We start from the raw sequence: 22,395 nt of genomic DNA, 5'->3' as shown, positions 1-22,395 counted from the left end.
GCTCCCATCCCTGCCGGGATAGCCCCACGACTGGAAGCCAGGAGTCATTTAAATAGGATCCCGGTGCCTGAGCCACTGCTGGGAAATTCGGCAGCCAGATATAAATAGAAGGCGGCCAGATGCAGTCCAGGGGCTGGCTCCAAGTGGTAGGCGGGCCGGATCTCGCCCGGCTCTGACCAACACTAAGGAATAACCTGTTTTGAACCCTGTCGACATGCTTTCCCTCCCTTCCAGTAGGGGTCACTGTGTAACAGCAATCCCCAGGACTTGGCAGAGGCGCTGGGTACATATGCTGAATACACTGGATGTGGAGTTATGAAACTTGCCTAGACACCCCAAGCCAGCAGCACAACTTCACAACTTGATTGTTTTAAAGGTGATACAGCTTTGTAGACCAGCTCCCACAGTCCTGGAGTCCTCGTACTCGGCCCCGCCATACAGGGCCAAAGGTACGGCCGGCAGGGTCAGCTCTCGGTCCAAAAACCGTAATTTAAAGCGGCCAGTTGTTTTAACTATTTCTTTACTTGGAATTAATATTAGGCAGTACCTGCTCATAATATTTCCTGACAAGTCTCAGTCTACATCTAAACTACAGGCTTCTTTCGGAAAAAGCTTTTTTCAGATGAGATCTTCCGAAAGAGAGTGTCCACACTGCAAAAGCGATCTGCTTTTTCAAAAGAGCATCTAGACTGAACGGACGCTCTTTCGCATGTAAGCTGTGATTGCTATGGATGGACTGGCCTCCGCCGAGGCACCTGTCCTTTTTCCTCTTCTTCCAAAAGAACTCTCCCCTGTCTACACACGCCTTTTTGTGAAAGAGCTCTATTGCATAAAGGCTTCTTCTCCATAGAATGAAGATTACCAGTGCCAGAAAACCCCCTCTGTTCTCTGTAGTGCAGACATACCCAGAGGGATACGCCGGTTTGTGCAGATACAGACTAACGAGGAGTCCTGTGGCACCTTAAAGACGAACAGATTTATTTGGGCATCAGATTCTGTGGGGGGAAAAACCACTTCATCAGAGCCTTGCTGTTTTTTAATATATTTCCCCTCAGAGAATGTCATGCTTTCTTGGAAACAATGACACCATTGAGTTTTCCTACTCCCCTGCAACATACGGGATTTCTTTTGTACCCAAATATTGACTGTTAAAATTATGTTGAGAAACAAACTAAAAGCACAGATATTAATCTCTCCTCTCCCCTCACCATGGCCTGAGAGCTGAGTGGTTAGGCAGGCAGCCACCCACGAGAGATTCAAATGTTGCCCAGCTGATTAGCAGAGCGCCCACAGCCCAATAGCGTGTGTTTCTATTGGTGGTGCACATCTGCACATGCCTTGGTGCACATACACTTATCCACACACAAATGGAAAGAATTAGACAATGAAGGAGCATGGTCAAGGATACAGCTGCCAATATGGTTTACTTACATAACAAAGCTCCTTTTAAATAAATTGAGGACTCCGAGGAGAAAAGATCAGCATCGTACCCAGTCCAGAACAAGGTGAAACAGCCAATGGCCTTCTCCGTTTCCACTGTGTCACCTAGTTAGAATGAAGTTTCTCCCTAAATGAAAACACACTTCCCTGAAGACTCAACCTTGGCTGTTTTCCAATTTCCTTGTGATTTCTCTGGCTATATAAATGGAGTCTGGTATTGAATTATTTTTAGTATGTCTAAGTCACTTCTGTCTTAATCCTAGAAAAAACAAAGCCCCAGACATTCCCAAGGGGGAGAGGGTTCAGTGTGGAGAGAAAAACAAGCCTATATTGATAAAGTCAGGCTAGTTCCCAAAACTAGAGATTTGGCTACAATGCAAGTTCCAGCAGAGCAAGCCACAGTGTGCGGATCTACAGTGCACCAGACTGCTGCCTAGTTAGCGTCTCACGGGGACAATGCTACAGGCTGCGTACAGCCATGTGCTATGGAGACAGCCCTTAGCTCTGCCTTGCACTGCAGCAGGGCTTTTCTGGGTAAGGAACAGGCCTGCTGGGGACTCAGTACCACACAGGAAGGGTCTAGAAAGGAGATAAAGACCCTGTAGCAAGAGTCCCAGTGACAGGCAAGTGATGTTGGCCGTGGTCAGTAGCGCAGAGCAGCAGTAAAAGGACACTATGCCAGAGCTGTCCCTGCCGAAAATTTACACTGATAAACCGAAGTATTCACTTCGAATTAGGAACACTGGGGATTTTGCTTCTCAGGAATTCCTGCCCCAAAAGCTTTCCCCAACAAAGCAGAGAACCCATCAGTCCCAGGGAACAGTATAGGACATAGACCAGGAACAGCCAGACTAGGGATGTCAGCGACTAGTCAACTATAAGCAAATGTTTATTGGACAGTCAACTAATGACTCAACTAGTCGCTCCCTGCCCCTTGCTGCCTCTATCAGAAAGAAGCAGCAAGGGGGAGAGGGAAGCAGGAGTCAATGCTGGGGGGAGCTGGCTTAAAAGCCGGTTCCCCCCAGCACCATCTCTGCAGCAGGAGTGGGGGGGGTTCAGGGAGGCAGAGGTGTAGCAGGGACTGGGTCCCCCTCCACAGCGCTTTAGCCTTTTAAATGTATTAAGAGCCTAGTGGCTCTTAATATATTTAAAAGGCAGAGCCGCAGCGGGGTTAGCTCCTGGGGCTGTGAGCTAACCCCGCTGGAGCTCTGCAGTTTCCCTCTCTTATCAGCTAATTGACTAATCGATTAGCTGATTAAATGCCATTTAACATCCCTAAGCCAGACCATCTCAGGCTTTGTGGCCTGTATGAAACGGCAAATGAAAACAGGCCACCCCCATGCAGGAATGAGGGAGAGGCCGGAAAAAGAACGGTTACTTACCTGTAACTGTTGTTCTTCGAGATGTGTTGCTCATGTCCATTCGAATTAGGTGTGTGCACCGCGTCTTCCGGAGCGTTTTCCCTAGCGGTACCCGTAGTGCCGGCAGGGCGCCCCCTGGAGTGGCGCCACCATGGGGGGTCATAAGTACCCCTGCCGACGCTGCCTCACCTCAGTTCCGACGAAGGGGAGGTAGGGTGGGAGTCAAATTTCTCTAACTCTCATCCACCCACGAACTTGACACAGAACAGTCTGAGGGTTAGAAATAGTAAAAGGGGCAAGGGGCAACCTTCTCCCTTTTCACAGCCTATTCTCACGTGGGAACAAAGCACAGGCAGCGACTTGCCCAATCTCCGTGGACAGTCACAATCAGTGGGTACTAGAGTGGCGTATTTTTCACTGCCCTGAAACACATGTGTGTCAGTAACACAACAATGATCTCCGGCTGACCTTGGTTAGGGGACCTTTCACTTGCTCTAAAAAATAATCAGTTCCGTGAAAGTCTGTCCTCCGTCAACGTAAATGTTTATTTTTGTAGAAAACGAGACAATTTTCAGAAAGGACCATTTTATGAAAAGGTAACGTTTGCATGTTAATGCTTTGTATAAATATGCAGGAATAAAACCTAGTGGGAAACATTAAAACATTCAAGTAAACAAGATAAATTCAATAAAAAAAAAATCTCTCTTCCTCAATGACAACCTAACGAACATACTTCTGGGGTGGAATGGAAATTCACTCAAGATCCACCAGCAGCACAAATTATCCCCACTGAGTATAAAATTATAAGATGTGTTTCTGTAGCAGGGTAACATTATCCAGTGTTCATGATTTAGCCAAACCAAAGGCTGTCACTGCCTAAGGATTCACTCACCGTTTTCTTTAGCTAGCAGAGCACGTGTGATACCTTTGTCAGTATGGAAGAGTGTATGGTAATGGGATATTTCCTACTTTTTCATCCAAGTTCAAGTGCCTAGAAGGCTTAAATGTCTTCCAGTCTCATCATCAAACAAACAGGGACATTAACAAATCCAGATGCACAACTGGGGAGCTACTGGGGGCTTTACTCATCAGGTAGGACTGGAAACACTGATGTGGATTTGGTGGACAGGCAGTGAACACAATTCACAATTAGGCTGGGGGTGGGAAGTTGTGGGAAAAAAGTTGCTGTGAGGTATTAGTCGCCTAAATATTTGCTACAGAGGCACCCAGACTAAACAGCTGAAATACTCAGCGTTCCAACTTGTCCAATGATAGCTGCAAACACTTCTGTCAATAATATCAATGGAGAACCCAGGGGGTAATTAGAAACCAATTTAAACTAATGTGAAACATTTAGCATACGCACTACATGCAGAACACTACGCCTGATCTGTATCTTACAGACTTTTGTCCTGTCCCCTCCATTCTTCTTCGTACTCGAGTCTAGAGATGGGCCATATTATTACACTTTTCTTTAATAAAGTTTTACAAGCTGAAGACTAAACCTAAAAAATGTGTTGGTGAGAGTCCTGTTAGCAAGAAGTGCAAGAACAGCTGAGCTGTACATGCTCCCTGATCCTGGTCTACTTGCTCTCAGATTAAAATTGTAAAAATAAACTTGAACTCTGTGCAAGAGACTGTGTCCTGTCTCCCCACAATCCAATGGCAAAAAGATCCCTCACTTGGCTTTAGCTACTGCAAGTGCAAAGGGCAATTCAAGTTTTCCTAACAATCTGCAAAGCAGAAATTCAGCTTTAAAAACCCAACTACAAAACCCCAGAAACATTTAAAACTCTCTAAATGAGTTTAAAAACAGAACGCTCTACCCAGGAAGGAACAGTTTCATCAGACGATGATGCTTTAAAAAAAAAAAAAAAAACCCAAACACACCCCAAAACAAAACACACAACAGCCCTCTCCCTCCCAAAAAAGTATTAAATAAGAACCTACAAACCAAGAAACTTCTCTAGCTATGTCCGGACATTTTCAATTTTCTTTTCCCCTATAACAAACACCAGGAATGTTCACATTTACAGGTTATTTCTCTGAAGCGCCTCACATAGGTTTTGGTTGGCATCTGGTCCCTCAGTCATTACTTCCACCGTTTCCCACTCCCCAGACCGGTTGGATTTCTTAATGGCATCGACTACACTTTGCATATAGAGGCCGTCCTCAAAGGAGGCTGCCATGGAGACTGGCTTGTGATCCCATGTCCGACTGTCTTCCTGGTCTTGGAAAGACAGGCGCAATGCTTGCACCATGTACACCATTCCTTTCAGGTACAGCAAGGGGATCTCCTGAAACCCCTTGTCCAGAAGGCCTGTGTTGATGGTCAGGGGATCTGCGAGCAGTAGTTCCTCTTGGGGTGCTGTGTTCTTCTGCCCATACAAGTCTGTACCACGAGCGATCAGGCGACCTGTGGACCCGACAATCATGACTTCGTGAACAAACGATCCAGGCATGTTAAAGTTGAGAGTCACCGTGCTACAGACACCGCCGGTCATGAGCATCTGAAAAAAGCAGAAGTCGTCACTGGTGACATGGCGGATTCCGCTGATTGCCGCGTTCTGCTTCACAAAAGTCTTAAGCAAGCCATGGACCTTCTCTGCCTTCTGGCCGGTGAGATGCGTTAAGAGGTCTACAATGTAGGTGCCCATTGTGTGCAGGCCCCCTCCTCCCATGAGCTCGTCACAGCTCCAGTTGTACTTGTGGTGGAGCAGGCTCCCCCAGAACACTCGCACATCGCAGATCATCACAGTGCCGACGTAGTGTTCTTCTATTAACTGCTTCATTTTCACAAAGGCAGGCAAGAAACGGAGGCCATTGCCAACGATGCTCATCAGCTTGGGATAATATCTGGCAGCAGTGACCATCCTGAAGGCATCCACCGAGGTAGCAGATTTCTCACAGATCACATTCTTCCCAATACCTGCGGGCAAGAAGAAAGGGGTAAAATTATTTCACCAAGGCAAAATTCTTCCATGGAGGCAAAATATTGCTTCACGGCAATTGGCTTTGCCATTAAGCAAAAGACATTTAGCCGATTCCACTTCATTTCTAAAAAAATGACTAAATAGTGTCAACGCTTTTGTCTAGAAGTAGTTGCCGAGATAAAACGTACAGAGCATGGTCAACAATCACGGGAAAGGGAGGGAAGAAATGGGCAGTTTTCACAATGGAGAGAGGCAAATACTAGTGTTCCACAGGGGGTCTAATGTGCTGTTCAGCACAGTCCTAAATTATCTGGAAAAAGGAGTGAAGATTTGAAGTGGCAAAATTTGCAGACACAAATTTACTCCGGAGAGTTCCATTCAAAGCAGACTGCAAAGAGTTACACAGGGATCTCACAAAACTGGGCTCCTAGGCAGCAAAAGGGCAGATGAAATTCAATGTTGATGAATGCAAAGTAACGTACATCGGAAAACATAATCCCAACTATACGCACAAAATGAGGGGATCTAAATGAGCTGTTACCACTCAAGAGAGATCTTGGAGTCCCTGTGGAGAGTTTTCTGAAAACATCCACTCAATGCGCAGCAGCAGGCCAAAAAGCAAGCAGAATGTTAGGGACTATTCGGAAAAGGACAGATAAGACAACAGAAAATATAACACCACCACCGCCGAAATCCATGGCACACCCACAGCTCAGATGCTGCATGCAGTTCCGGTCATCTCAGCCCCCCAAAAAAGAAATATTAGAATTGGAGAAGATACAAAGAAGGGCAACAGAAATGATTAGGGGTACGAAGCGGCTTCTGTTAGAGAAAAGAAACTGCCCCCCCTAGTAAAAATGTTTGGCCAGGCCGCTCTTGTGCTGCAGTACTCCTTGAGAGAAACCGGCCGCACCCTTCCTGCATACCATTGCCTTTAGAAAAAGGAAAGGTGTGAAAAGGGGAAAATAGCCTCAGACTCTCCCACCCGTCACCTTGGCGTGAGAACTGCGGGGCTTACCTGGTCGCATGAAACCTGCACAGTTTCGGCCCAACCCCTGGGACACAGACCCCCCACTTGGTGACCATTGGGCCATATATGGTAATATGCAAGCGCGGGAAAGCGATGTGCAGATTTGGGGATAAATACCCATGGCACAGTTTGCTCTAGGAGGTCTTCGCAACACACGTACCACCGTGCATGTGCCTTCTCGTATACTTCAAAGCGCTGCCGGCCTGATCAACCGACTAGCCACCTCCCCCGACTCTCAGGCGTAACCAAGGCCTTCGCAACCGAACCGATATCGGTGAAATGTTCCATATGCTGAGTAAGTAGGTATGTATGATTTGATTTTTTCTTGTTGTATAAGCTTAGTGTTGTAGTTGTTTGTGGGTAGTACATAAGAGTTTGTAGTGATCACTGTTATTTTATTACTGTAGCTGGATATTTTAAGATTAGAGACTATTCCCCTTGCCATTCCCATCCCTATATCTCTGACATGTTTTACTAGAAACCATAGAATAAATATAATAAATACTGTAAATTCATTATTAACACGGTCTATTAAAAATCTTAGAATAAATACTATACACTCACCACTGTCATAAATAAATATTTTTTATTTGATAAAACTGTCCACCTGGCTCGGTCCTTCCCCCCTTGGGTATTCATCATCGGACCTGTGATTCTCGCGACAGCTTCCACGCGAGGAGAGATTAAAAAGATTGGGACAACTGAGCTTGGAAAAGCAGCATGGGATGAGGGTGACACGACAGACACTGATAAAGCCATCAGTGGTGTGGAGAAAGCAAAGAGGAAGTGTTATTTACACCCTCACAACGCACAGCGCAGGTGTCACTGAGTGAAATTTGTAAGTAGCAGGTTTAAAACAAAAAAGAGGGAGCCCTTCTTTCCACAAGGCACAGCCATCCTGGGGGTTTTGTTGCCTGGGATGCTGTGAAGGCCAACACGAAAGCGGGGTTCCAAAAGGAATTTGGTAAGGCCATAGAGGATAGGGACGTTAATGGCTATTAGCCAAGACAGTCAGGGGCTATACCCCCACGTTTCAGGGATCCCTAGCCTCTGGCTGCCAGAAGCTGGGAATGAAAGCGGGAGGGAAGGGGGTGATGGCCTTGCTCTCTTTATTCCCTCTGAAGCACCTGGCCCTGGCCACTGTGGGAAGACAGGGTACTGGGCTAGATGGACAACTGGTCTCAGTATGGCCGCTCTTACGTTCGTTCGTATGCGAGTCCCACTTTCTGCATCCTGGCTCCTGCACCCTCTTCCTTGTCCGGGATGCACAAGATTCAACTTCACAGATTACAAAATAGTAGCGCATACAATCTCACTGTAACCAAACTCTCCGGTCTCTAGCTTCAGGAGGTAGCCGAGTCGTCTGTACAGGATAAACTTAAAAAACAACAGGTAGTCGGGTAGCACTTTAAAGACTAACAAAACATGTAGATGGGATCATGAGCCATGATGGCTGTGCCCAGGAAAGCTCATGATACCACCTATGTGTTCTGTTAGTCTTTAAAGTGCTAACAGACTACCTGTTGTTAAGTTTATCTCCGTTGGCTATCATTCAATAGTATAGTTTCACCCTTACCCCCAGTGCCTACGCTGATGAAGTACTGAGCAGTATTTCTTCTACTGTAGATCTGAGAGACTTTGTTTAGCCAAGAACTCTTCCCTCACAGTAAAGAGCTAGGTCCAACACATTTGCTAGGCAGCTTCCTCTGATCATAACTTAAAACAAGGTGAGGGTTTGGTTGTGCCAGGAAAATGGGCTGTGTTTGGGATGGGGCTGCTGCGCAGAAAACCATACAGAAAAGAGACAGTCACCAGGCAGGTAAAAGGGGCCGGCTGGGAGGTGCGCGGCCCCTCTCCTCTGGGACGCCCCCCCAAACCCCCCCCCAATTCATACAGGACCATTGCTGGCTACTCCCCTTCATCAGGGAGCAAGGGAAAAGTGCCCAGTTCACTCCATTCCTCTCTTGGCTGGGGAGTGCAGGGAGCAGATGAACCTGGATTTGCTCCAGCTGGTCTGTGCCCACTGGAGCTGCAGTGGCCATGGAGAGGTGCCTCTCACCTGGCTCCATGCTGCTGCAGTGAGACACGCCTGGGGTGGTAGTCCTCTCTCCCCGGGCAGCCTGCAGGCTGAACTCCCTCCCCACACATCACCAGCCCAACCCCAGAGCAACAACTGAAATGAAAACAAGTTGTTGAATTAAGGCCCCAACCAATGCTGGGAAAAGGCGTCAGATTCCAATTTCAGCATTTTGGGCATAAGAAATACACAAAATGAGACAGGTGGCAGCAGCCACTTCTCTGAAAGCCCTTGGAACGGATTCTGGTTCTAAACTCTGAATGTCCTCACGACTCTCAGATGTCATGGTCAGAGGAGCTCGGCGTAATCATTTGATCTGCCCTCTTCCAGAACACAAGCCATCCAATTCCACCCAGCAATCCCTGCATCAAATCCAATAGCTTCTGACAGAGCTAGAGAATACCTCCTAGAAACAGCCAACTCTGGTGTAAACACTTCCGATGACAGAGAATCCACCGCATCCTATGGCAAACGGGTTAGTTACCAAAGGTTAATGAGCCTTAACTTTTTAAAATGTGTATAATTTCCAGATACATTTAAAACAGACTGATTCCTCTTGCCCAATAGGAACAAGCACAAACAGAAATCGCTCCCTTGCAGTTACATGCCCAATTCAAACCATGAAAGAATACATACAGTGCTGTTAGATGCCTCAAAACAGGATTTCTAATAAACACTTAGGGACTGTCAGGGCTGTTCCTCATTCCACCACTCCAAATGCAGAAGGTGGGGGCCCCGCAAGAAAGCTCCAAATCTCGCCTCAACAGGCACTGGTTACAAAAACTGCCCCAACCCCGCCCCCTTCCCCCCGAATCCCAATACAGGCAGTCCCCGGGTTACATGGATCCGACTTACATCAGATCCCTACTTACAAACGGGGTGAGGCAACCCCGCACTAGCTGCTTCCCCCCGGCAGACCAGGGAGACGCAAAGCTAGCACCCCTCCCAGCAGACCAGGGAGACGTGGAGCGGCTTTTCTCAGCAGACACCTCAGCTTGAGAATAAAGGACTGAGGGAAGTGAGGTGTGGGAGAATAAAACTGAGCTCTGGAGAAATGTTTGGCTAGAGTTTCCCCTACAATATGTACCAGTTCCGACTTACATACAAATTCAACTTAAGAACAAACCTACAGTCCCTATCTTGTACGTAACCCGGGGACTGCCTGTACACAGATTATTGGGGAATCCGCTGCCACCTTCAAGTGTTTTTTGATCCCTAAAAAATCAGGGGTGAATACTAGAAGCCACCCCCTGGGGTACCCCAAGCTCTTTTGCCCCCAAAGAGCTTGAAAAAGAAAAGAGAAAAACAAGCTGCAGTCTCTGGTACTGACCCCTCAGTCAGAGGCCTGTGGACCCGCACCGACTGACATCTCTCAGGACACAAGAGTCAAGCATCCCCTTAAAAGAAGTGATTTCTATGACAAAACAAAAGATAAACTGGAGAAAGCAGACTTGGTTGCTAGATGTACAGAGCAACTAAGGAAAACAAATAAAAAAAACCAGAGAGAAGTCTCGGCACAAAGCTTAGATGGTAGGAAATGGGGAGGGGAGGCAGAGATGCACACCAAGCAGTTCTAACCAAACCACAAAATAAAGACAAATTACCCTGAACGCGACTGGACTCACATTTCCCTTGTACTCACTTCTAATTTTCTCTTTGTTCAGTCTGTGCCTAAGCCCTGAATTCCATGGGGGGCATGGCAGTCCTGCCTGGGTTGAAATCAGTCTGTGTCTCAACTCCTGGTTCAACTCTCCCACACAAAGAGAGCAGGCACGGAGACCAATATCCAATTCAAATTTCAACCCTCTCTCTCTATTGGTTCTCCCGGCCCCCTGCCCATCACCTCTGCGAGGTACCTGAGTTAACCCCTTAGTCACCAGGTGCTGGTCAGCATGCCTCCTGTTCAAGACAGGGATCCATCGGTGAATAATATACCACTGTATTATTGTCTCCACACACTTGGCACGGGGAGGGGACTGCTCCAGCCCCCGTACAATGCAGGCCCAGCCTGCGCCCCCCACCCACACCCACAGGCAGGAGCAGCGCTTTTCCATGGGAGGGAGGCGACTCTAGCCTGGCAGCAGCAGGTGGATAGGTTGCTCCGCCTGCCCCCTTTAATCAGTTAACTGACTAAACCGGTTAACCAATTAAACACGATTTTACATCCCTATTCGCCATTATATTCAATACCAAGACTTCCCCTGTGTTGCTCGGGTCCTTCAGGGCAGGGGGCTGGTGCTGTGTGTGGGGGGGTGCAGGCGGTGTGCTTGGGGGGGGTTGCTGCCCCCCATGGTCATTCTTTTTCCTGTGCTTGCTGCCCCCATGGGTGAGTTTAACTTGCTACTCTTGACATCCCTCCCTTTCCATTTGATATGAAAATTGCATTCCATACACATCCTGTCATCCCAGCACAACCTTACCCTGACCTTGCTTTCAGTTAAGATAAGAGGCAGCTGCCTCTTAGCCAAATTTGGTGGCCCTCGCTCTTACCATGTAAGAGGCGTTCTTGAACAAATAGACTCTGACGGACATACAGATGCACACACGTTTCTAAAACATATAGGTATCTGTTTAACTAGCTACGATAAGGGGTGGGTGGGAAAAAAAATCACATGGCACCATTCCTAAGGTTCCTTAAAATAAACCATCACATCCTACGTATACAAAACAAAAGCCAAGCCAAGAATTTCCAAAAGCTTCCTGATTTAGTAAATAGACTAAATATTTTAAAAACTCATTTCATCCTTCAATACTTTGGTCCAAATATGGTTTCTGCCAGGAAGGCTTCTTATTTAGAAGAAGTTTGTATGCTACCGAAACAACCCTAAGCTGGTTTAGACGGACCAAGGAGGGAGTTGAACATTTTAGAACAAGTCAATTTGATATTTTTCCTCCATGGGCCAGGAGAAAGGTCCTTGTCAGGTCCCTACGGACTCCCAGGCTGGAAATGCGAACACTCTTTTCTAACAAATCTTTCAAGTCATCAAGCATCTCAGATTTTTGCTGCCAGCTCTTTCCTCCCCTTCGTGTCCCACAAACAGCAATGCTATGGTGGGAACCAGTGCCCTGAGGTACAATCCTGGGGTCATTGTAAGCCAGCACTTCTCACGGAATTTATTAATAGGCACTGGCTAGGCGTAGTACACGACTATCCCATCGTTCTATTATAATGGACTGTGTTGCACGCCCCTTGCAGCGTATGCTTGGAAATATTATTCAGAGATGTCTCCAGCCACAGGCAGTTTACTTATGTGAAGGTCGCTCAGATGAAACGGTGAAAGCAGATGTCCTGTCTGCACCGTGTGGGTATTAAAAGAGGACCAGACTCCCCCCCTCCCCCCCCCCCACTGGAACTGATCTGTCCCGCTCTCCACTCTTTTACACCACCCTTCATTTCAGGGGTGCTCTCTCTCTCTGTATTGCCATGTCTTTTGGATCATTCAGGCTAAGAGGGGATGGCAGGTAGGAGACTAGTATTACATTTTAAAGCTTCTCCTCATGAGATAGCTGTAAAGATTTGTAACTAGCCCTAAAGCTGACAAATGGCTATTCTGATTTAGAAATAACACAGGAGCTCCAGTCTTCAGGCCAGAGGTGTAGTGAGGGTGTTATGCGCCCGGGGGCAAAGACAAAATCTGGGCTCTGCTGCATGGCTTAGCCCAACCCTTCGGAGGAGAGGGGGGAGCTTGTACCACGTCTTCCCCTGCCCCCTCCAGTTTGGGGGCCCGCCTGCACTAGCCCGCTGGCAGATGGACGAGGGTCAGGCTAAGGGCAGAGAGGCAGGGAGGAAGCTCCAGCTTTGTGAAATGGCCTTAGGGACACAAATTTGCATAACTCGAAGATGCTCTGGACAAAATACGTCATGGTGCCTCTCAATGTTAATGCCTCAGCCTGCTGTCTCTCTTTCTTTGGTGTGCACAGGGAATGGTTTACATCTTTACATGTGCCAATGGATCAATGGATCAAGGGTGCTTCCCTCAGTGTCTGGGTGATCACCTGGAAACGGTCTCCTTTGTCCTTTGAGTAGGAGCAGGGGTTGACCTGAGGATGTCCTGTGAGCCCCCTAACTGGTAGGGGTCTGACCAGCTGATTTTCCCTGGAAGGGGAGAATGTAAAACAGAGAATTCCTGCCTGAAAGGGAGGCTACTTAAGATGCAAAGATTTTCAGTTCTTTGTCTTTGGCTGGAATGGCCCTCCGAAGAGAATGAACCAGAGACCCCTGGGAGCTTCCCTGGTTTGGAGGCTGAGCTGAAATAAGAACAGTTTCAGAGTAAGTTTATAAGAAGCGTGAGTGTGTTAGAACAAGCGCTGCCTTTTTTGTTATTTTAAATTTGTAATTCACTTTGCTCTGCCTGTTCCCACTTGCAAACACTTAAATCCTACTGCTTGTCCTTAATAAAATCACTTTTATTCACTACCAAGCCCTGTGTAAAGGATTGTTACCTGGGGGAGCAATCTGTGTGTGCATTCCTCCTTTTATTGTTAAAGGGGGCTCACTTAAATAATTCATTTGGGGTTCTGATCCCATTTGGGGCGTGGTTTCCCTGGAAGCTGGGCCTGAAGCTGCATTTTCCTTGGACCTGAAGAGAGACAGTGTCTGTACTGCTCCTTGGGGGTGGGGGGTAGGGCAGTGATCTCAGCTCTATACTTTGGCTGGGGGAGACCCTGGGAGTACAGTGATCTTTGTCCCACCTCAGCAAAATGTGCTCCTTGGTCAGAGAGACTGCACAAAAGGCAAGGTGACAGACAGACAGGACTGAGCAGCAGTGTTAGGATTTGGTGCTTTTAACAAAATCGCTGTCACTGACACTGGGAAAGTAATGCACTTCCTGGTATGAAAAAAGATTCCACCAGGAATCAAAACAGGAAGGAGGGAACAATAGAAGGCCCTGCTTTAGAATATGGGTTAAAGGCAGCAGGACACACTCGCTGTCTGCTAGCCCAGCTGTGTAATGCTCTCTCTCTCCCCTCCCTCCAAAATGGAGCCTGTAATCCAAGCCTGGCACTAATCACATTTAGAGTTTTCAATAACTTGGTCACTAAAACAGAGCCCTTGGAACACCTTTACTTTCAGATCATACATACACCATCCTGCCCCACACCTCTGTAATGCAATCTGCATTCACATCGGCCCTTCCTAGAGTGTAGGATTCCTTAAAAAGAGACTCCTGCCGGAAGGGGCCTGTGGATGCACTGGGGCTTCTTACCTGTTGAGGTAAGCAGCCATCCTGCAGCAAAAAAACTTCAAGACCAGACTTCAAAGAGAAACTGCGGAGCTACAGTTCATCTGGAAATTTGACACCATCAGCTCAGGATTAAACAAAGACTGTGAATGGCTAGCCAACTACAAAAGCAGTTTCTCCTCTCTTGGTGTTCACACCTCCAGATCAGCTGCTAGAAGTGGGCCTCACCTTCCCTGACTGAATTAACCTTGTTATCTCTAGCCTTATTCTGGCCTGCCTCTGGAAATTTCCACTACATGCATCTGACGAAGTGGGTCTTTGCCCACGAAAGCTTATGCTCCAATACATCTGTTAGTCTATAAGGTGCCACAGGATTCTGTCGCTTTTGCAGATCCAGACTAACACGGCTACCCCTCTGATATAAAAAATTCTGTTTCTCCTTTACACAAGCCAATTCCACCCCTTGAATGTTCCACAGTTCAGGATCTCGTGTTGATTTGCTGTTGGAGAAGCCCTGATGTTGGCACCTCAGTGACGCAGGGATGAGGGCTGGGAAGGGAGAGGATAGCATCCTGTTAAGGGAAAGCAGGCCCCAGAACGAAAGGATTTACTGCCAGCACTTCACCACCTACATCCATAATGCTTTTAGAGGAGCAGAGGAATCAACTGAAACACTGAACCAACGGTGGATTTATAGACAGCAACCCTAGAAAGGAAGCAGCAAAGCCTGGCAGATGTACAGTTGATAGTGAACCAGGAAATAGCTTCAAAGCAGTCTGCATGTGATGGTCATGCAAAGATTTTTACAACAGCATGTCAGCCAAAGATCCCTGATGGGTCATATACTTTGACAGGCTACAGAGAGACATTCCTGTTTGCCTGGCACAAACTAGACTGCCGATCCACCACCCTTTCTATCGCACCAGCGAAGACACAGACCTAATCCTACAGTAAAACCACAGGATGAAAGCAACCCATCTGCAGCGGGCCCCATGCGGGGCTGAAGCAGCCCCCTGCCCATGGCAGGCAGGGAGATGCTCCGGCCACCGCTGGTTACCAGTTAACCTTTCCCATCCCTAATGAGAAATACTAAAATGCAATTGTTGTTCTTATATGTGGAGTCATCTAAAACTCTTCCAACAATAGAAGTCTAACACCACCGTAGGGGATGCTGCTGCTCTACACACACGGGACAGTGTAATTTTACAAGACTTGGGCTGTTAAAAAGCATGCTGTACTCTTCCTTGTACTTACTTCATTTAACATTGTTAGTGTAAGAAACTAAATCCAATATAAGGAGCACAGTCTAAGAAATGAATCCCATAACTTGTAAGATCGTGGAAAGCTGATATTAAAAATGCCTCCTAGGTAGACTTAAAAAAAGCAATTAAACTCAAAAACATTAATGGAATGTTACAGAAACTCTCTGAAGTAATCTCAGGTTACAATGCAGGTCAAGCAGCATTCGTCCATTATAAGCGCTGTTCTTCAGAATTTAGTCATGTTAATTTATAATAAACTAAAATTACAAATTCCAGTTACCTGTCTGCACACTTTATAAAAGAGCAAAATGTGATTGTTTTAAAATGTGATGTCAATAATTCTCTCCTCTAGTGGATTGCTGGAATTTGCTGATTGCACCAAAAAGGTGAAGGATTGGAACGGTGGGTGATGAATGATCATTACCTCTGAACTTGATTTGCCATTTAGCAGTCTGCCAGGTTCACTTTTAGCAATCAATGCAAAGAACAACGTGGGCCCTACGTCAGAAATAAGGTCTGACCCTGCACCGCTAATGTCAATGGAAGTTTTGTCATTGATATTAAAGGGGCGGAGAATCAGGCATTAAAACCAACACTCTTTGTTGACATTTCTCTTTGCTTATCAATCTGCAGCATACAATGAGTCTGTGTACTGGGTTTTTTAAAGGATTTCATATTAGTGAGAGCTAAATGCTGTTGATTACAGCCAGCGAAAGAGACCTAGAAAAATCTCATTTCTAAACTACATGAACAAGATACACAGTGTAAACTTTTAAGACTTCGCTGGCTGTATAAGACTGGAGACTGCACACACCCCACACACCTGGGCATCAAGTCTCCAACAAAAGGAAATGAGCAGGACATTACACAGAGCACTGGTTACTATACACTCTCTTTTCAGGGCAGGCCTATGCTCCAGGCTGAAGTTGAATAAGTTATACAACTCCAGCTATGTGAATAATGAAGTTGGCAATCAATGTACCTTCAGTGATCTACCTGGAGTGTCTACACCACACTGGGATAACAAGAGATTCTCCCGTCGATTTACTTCATGTATCTCAGTTCGATGGAATGCCGCAGTTGACGGGAATGCAATCCACAGTCGATTTACGCGGATCCGCACTTACGAACGGGGCTTTCTCGCCCCGGAGGTCGAGGTGGCGGATTGCTACCTGCGAGCTCCGGGGCGAGAAAGCCCCGTTCGTAAGCTGCTCCGGTGCCCCTGGTCTGCTGGAGACCGTCCCCAGCAGACCACAGGCACCGGGACTGAAGCGGCAGCAGCAGCGGGTTCCCGCGCTTCTGAGGCTTTGCCAGAGCAAAGCCTCAGAGGCGCAGCACCCCGCTGCCGCTGCGGCTCTGCTCCCCGTGTCCCTGGTCTGCTGGGGGGGGGGGGGAGCTAGTGTGCCCCCCCCCCCAGAAGACCAGGCTTTTGTTTCGGACCCTGGGGCAGAGCAGCTGGGGCGCTGCCGATTGGTCCTGCAGCGCCGCTCTGGGCACTACTGGACCAACCCGGCAGCACCCCAGCTGCTCTGCCCCAGGTCCTGATTCAGCCGCTGCTGGTCAGTTTCAGCAGCGGCTGAATCAGGACGCCAGTTCCGACTTATATACAGATTCAACTTAAGAACAAACCTACAGTCCCTAAGTCGGAACTGGCGTCCAGATTCAGCCGCTGCTGAAACTGATCAGTTTCAACAGTGGCTGAATCTGGACGCCAGTTCTGACTTACATACAGATTCAACTTAAGAACCCCAGGCATCCCCAAGTCAGCTGCTGCTGAAATTGATCAGCAGCTGATTCCAGGAAGCCCGGGGCAGGGGCTTCCTGTAGTCAGCCACTGGTCAGTTTCAGCAGCGGCTGACTTGGGGACGCCTGGGGCAGAGCAACTGGAGTGCTGCTGGGTTGGTCCAGTAGCGCCGCCGCTCCTCGGCACTACTGGACCAACCCAGCAGCACCCAAGCTGCTCTGCCCCAGGCGTCCTGATTCAGCCGCTGCTGAAACTGACCAGCAGTGGCTGAATCAGGACGCCTGGGGCAGAGAAGCTGGGGTGCTGCCGGGTTGGTCCAGTAGCGCCCAGAGCGGCGCTACGGGACCAACCGGCAGCACCCCAGCTGCTGTACCACAGGCGTCCGGAGCAAAGCCGCGGAGCACGGAGGCAGCGGGACAGCCCAGACGCGCCGTGGCTGTCCCGCTGCCCTCGGGCTCCGTGGCTTTGCTCTGCTTTGCTCCCCGTCCCCCTGGTCTGCAGACCAGGGGGACGGGGGCAAAGCGGCGGGGCACGCGGGCAGCGGACAGCCCTGTCCGCTGCCCGCGTGTTCCGCCGCTTTGCTTCCTCTCCCTGGTCTGCTGGAGACCAGAGAGAGGGAGGGCCCCGTTCGTAACTGCGGATCCGACGTAAGTCGGATCCGCGTAACTTGGGGACTGCCTGTATAATCAATAACTAGAAGCCTGTTCCTCTACTGCTCTGTCCTTCACAGGCATAGAGGAGGGACTGAGCAAATTTCAATTTCCATCATAATCATAATACAACTACATTGTATTACATACCAGCTATGCTCCAAACCTCAAGCAATCCTGCCTGTTTTGAAATCCTGCCAATTTATGGCAACTCCAGAAATGCGATAAACTCAGTCCAAGATGCTTGCCTTCATTTTGCTACTTCCTGTTTACACAAGCTCTGAAACACAAAAATCCTCCCACTGTTTGCAGTAAGGAGATGAAAAAGCTGTATGCAAATGGTAACAGTCAGATACTTGGGTCAACATCACAGAGCCTCTGGTCCAGCAATAACAAGGGTGGATTATCTAAAATGCAAAACAGCAATAGACCCCTTTTCTGTCTCCCTCAATACAAACATGCATTCAAAGTGTTTGCAATATATACCCCACAAAGCCAGGTTGACAAACAAAACATACATCACAAAGATCTTTCAAAGACGTAAAGGATCAGCAGGGTAGGTGTAGCCATGGTGGTTTTGGTGTCCAGAACAAATGCAAATGTTTGGTTTTCATATATTCTGCCTCCTTAAATTCCTGAACCATTCAGTTAGATATGTTTCTTTTTTGCTTTCGGCCTTAAACAGGGGCATAACGGTGTGCTCCTAATTTAGCTTTCATTCTATCAAGAGATGACTGTTTCAGCTGTGTGCAATAGGAGACATTTTATAAGGTGGCTTCAGAGCCTTTGGGATGAAAAGTGGTACATGAATGTCAATGTTTCTTATCTCACTGGTTGCTTCTTGGTCACACATCTTACATTTGATTACAATCTAAGCATTGATCAGTTATGCTTTTCCCATGGTTGGCAGTGAATAGTACCACATCACTCACACGGGTACTCATACACATTATTGAATTGTTGATAACGGTTTATGGCTACTAATAAACTGTAACATGTAAACTAGCATTAGTACCACCTGGCACCATTGGCCTCCTCCTTCCTCTACAGGCCAAACACCTGTCATGGTGGGACTGGCTTTCAGTGCACTGCAGCTTAACCACATTCAGTTCCCAATCTCCCAGCTAGAAAAGCACAATATACCCCCCGGCCACATACAATTCCCCTTCAAAAAGGCTCTAGATGTAATGATCGCTATTTTAATATTGATATCACCGCAGGCATGCTTGTCATCTCTGAGACCATCACAGAACAGGTGTTCTTCCAACATTCTGGACCCAGAAGAACATTGTCGATCGTACGCTCATGCCTCTGGAAATTGGTCCTTACCAGAAACGTGTTTAAGGAATATCTTGGGCCAATTTAGAAAAAGCAGAAAGACAAGAGGACTAGTGATAACACAGTCTTTGGATTATAACACTTTGAGGAAATTAAAAATAAATGAAAAGTAAATAACCGCTCCTATTTCACAATTCATTTGTGTAGGCCTTAAGAGCCAACAATCCCTAACTTTTCACTTCTTCATCAACCACATAAACCATGTCTCCACAAATAATCTTATTTTCATCTTCATTTTTTCACCTCCTTTGATTGAAGTGATGCCATTTCATGTTTCCTAGCCTTTGAAGAGCAAGAGTTTAACAATCTAATTTGTATTGTGTTCAGAAAAGGTTCAAACCCATAAACTCATCTCACTTCATCTGTAACCTACAGAGGGTTTATCAGAAAGCAAGTGATTCTCACTTGTACATTACATTTTTCTATAGCAATACTTCCTTGGGACTTTGAACTAACAGTAATAAAGCACTCAAGGTGAGTCTAACAACTACATAAGATAATACCCAAAGATCACCTCCCAAATGTCGGACAAACATTTTAGAAGGGTTCACATGAGATGTTTACTTCAAAAGCAAGTTACTTTAGCGCACACATCTACTTAAAAGGCACAGAGTCCAGCATGACATGGTCCCCAATCCTATAAACCATTCACTTGGATCTCCATTAAGAATCAACAAGTCATCAAGCTTTAGATTTACAAAACTGGTTTTATACCCGGTGGTGTGCGCCTCTCTAGATATTCAGGTTGGAAAGTTAAGCATCAAAAATTAGGATGCTAGTGACCTCAAGTAGACACTGCAACCAGTTCATAACCTCTTTGCCCCCTGGCATATCCCCCACCAGCTGTCAGCCGTCCCCCTCCTAATCTCCTGTCCCCATCCACTTCTTCCACACTTATCTTGGTTCAGCTTTAGCCCTCTCCATATTTCAGTCAGTAGAGCCCTGCAAACCCATGGCTATCCGCTGTATATCTGCGGACACCTGTGGATATCAGTGGCTCGTGTTTGTGTCTGTGGATACAAATTTTGTATCAGCACAGGACACTCAGTCAGGATTGACTCCTCGTCCTCTGCCATGCTGCTTGGGTGCCAGCAGAGGGACACACGTTCTCGAGGCCCTCCATTCTTGTGCCACGGAAGCCCTCAGCATCTAGGAGCTGGGCAATTCCAGCCCAGCCCCTGGATGGAGCATGCGCGTTACTGAACAGTCAGAGAATTTAGCCTCTGAGCATCTGCAGATTTGATCTGGGGTCAAACTGGGTGGGCTTTTCTGTGAACAGCGAAAAGCACATGCCTGACAGAGCCGAAATGAGAGCCACTCTACCTCAACAAAACTCCAAGTCCCTGCTCCACAGTAAGGGGCCATAGAGATTATCAGCTAAACTCTGGTTAAAAATATTTGAACATGGGCAATAAAAAATCTCTTTCCCTAATTTTGTTCTCAAAAGTAGCTAACTATTTTTTTCCTGAAACTTTCCAAAAATACCCAGTCTGAGGCGGACACTCAGCATGGGAAATTTCAGTCTGAAGAGCAGAAGTTCCAGTAAAGTGGTAAGCAGGATCTTATGATGGGAAGCATCAGGTAACCTACAAGCAGCACTTTCAGTTCCAAACGCAACAATTTAAAACGGTGTTTTTCTAGCACTATTGATTATTCATTGATAAGCCAATAGCTACACATTTAAATCAATTAGCAAGCAGTTTATCAATTAGAGAATTAAAAAAAAACCACCAGTAACTTTCTCTGTGTCCAAAGAGAAAAAAAGCCACACCGGTACCTAAAGCTTTCACAGCAATTTGCCGAGTTAGTGGTGGAGGGATGTTGATGCAAACCAAATCCACATCTTGGTGCAGCAAGACATCATCAGTGCGACTTGTGTAGAACTCAATGTTCATTTCCTCCGCTAGCTGCTTTGCTTCCTCTTCAGTCTTGCCCCACAGTGCTTTGATGGAGAAACCCTCTGCTTTCAACAAAGGTACCAATACCCGGGCAGTGCTGCCAGTCCCAAACACACCCACTCCAGGAAGCATTTTCATTCTGTTTCCACTCAAGGATTAGTGTCCATATGTAGACTTCCAACATAAGGTTGAGCTCCTCAGCCTTCCATTTCAACCACAGCTCCTAAAACAGCAAATAGGACAGTTGAGCGTTACCAGAGGGAACATTTTTATATCAAATGCATTCACTGCTGGATGTCAGCATTTTGGGGTCACGGAATCAAAGAAGAGTAGGGTTGGAAGAGACCTCAGGAGGCCATCTAGACCAGCCTCCTTCTCAACACAGGACCAACTTCAACTAAATCATCCCAGCCAGGGCTTTGTCACGTGCAAAATGCTGAGAAACAATCTTCAAGTGAAAGAACTAGATAAACCTAAGATAGAGCCAGCTAAAAACGGATGGCTGAAAGAAGATCTATGGTGCCCTTGCCTTTAATGTGAAGGTGTAAGAGACATCTTAACAGCTGGGTTTCCAAGAAACTGCTTGGCTCAAGATGAAAAACTGCATACTGAGAGCTTCAAAAGTGGCCACATCTTCACATCAAAGATGACAGAATATCATACGCCTCATTTTTGCTCATTTGGAGCAGTCCTAAAGTAAATACACTGTTCTGAACAAGACTCATTCTAAGTATCTTGGAAAATCTAACTATGAGCACTAAAAATAAAGGATACAAGAGGAGACAGTAGATACTACAGCCACACACTACAATTAAGCTTAAGAAAATAGATACAGAGGGGAACAGGTGATAGAAAGCACCCCTGTAAAGAAAAGGCATAACAAAGAACAAAGAAGGGTACTACAGCCCTGCAACTCTTGGCAGACACACATTATAGAATGGAGATTCTAAGCCTGAGGCAGTGCAAACCTTTCATAGGAAGGGTTAAAGGGAAGCAAAATGCAGGACAATGTAGCACTTTAAAGACTAACAAGATGGTTTATTAGATGATGAGCTTTCGTGGGCCAGACCCACTTCCTCAGATCAAATAGTGGAAGAAAATAGTCACAACCATATATACCAAAGGATACAATTAAAAAAAATGAAAACATATGTAAAGGACAAATCACATTTCAGAACAGGAGGGGGATGCGGAGGGGGGGGAGGAAGGAAGGTAAGTGTCTGTGAATTGACGATATTAGAGGTGGGGAGAGTGGGATGTTTGTGAGTTAATGGTATTAGAGGTGATAATTGGGGAAGCTATCTTGATAATGTGTAAGATAGTTCAAGTGTTTGTTCAATCCTCTTTAGAGAGTGTCGAATTTTAACATGAATGACAGTTCAGAGGATTCCCTTTCAAGTGCAGATGTAAAAGGTCTTTGTAGCAGAATGCAGGTGGTTAAGTCATTGAGAGAGTGTCAATGGGAAGTTAAAGGGAAGT

The 22,395-nt window shown here is 46.7% G+C and overlaps 1 protein-coding gene across 3 annotated transcripts in view; it reads right to left on the bottom strand.

The window, feature by feature from the left end:
- Positions 1 to 3,327: 3,327 nt before the first annotated feature.
- GFOD2 (Gfo/Idh/MocA-like oxidoreductase domain containing 2) overlaps positions 3,328 to 22,395 on the bottom strand; it is a 35,479-nt gene continuing 16,411 nt past the window's right edge. For 2 of the 3 annotated variants that reach the window (XM_075940514.2, XM_075940515.2), the window contains exons 2-3: positions 20,796 to 21,139; positions 3,328 to 5,730 (exon numbers count right to left, since the gene is read on the bottom strand). In XM_075940514.2, coding sequence (XP_075796629.1) covers positions 4,832 to 5,730; positions 20,796 to 21,054 — 1,158 coding nt within the window. In that variant the 5' untranslated portion in view covers positions 21,055 to 21,139 and the 3' untranslated portion in view covers positions 3,328 to 4,831. The remainder of the gene's footprint in view (positions 5,731 to 20,795; positions 21,140 to 22,395) is intronic. The other variant, XM_075940516.2, reaches the window with a different exon arrangement.

This window comes from Pelodiscus sinensis, chromosome 12 (assembly GCF_052426305.1).
Source record: "Pelodiscus sinensis isolate ZL-2025 chromosome 12, ASM5242630v1, whole genome shotgun sequence".
In the NCBI taxonomy this organism is placed as follows: domain Eukaryota; kingdom Metazoa; phylum Chordata; order Testudines; family Trionychidae; genus Pelodiscus; species Pelodiscus sinensis.
The sequence above is the reverse complement of the archived record's forward strand: the minus strand, read 5'-3'. Positions and strand labels throughout refer to the sequence as shown.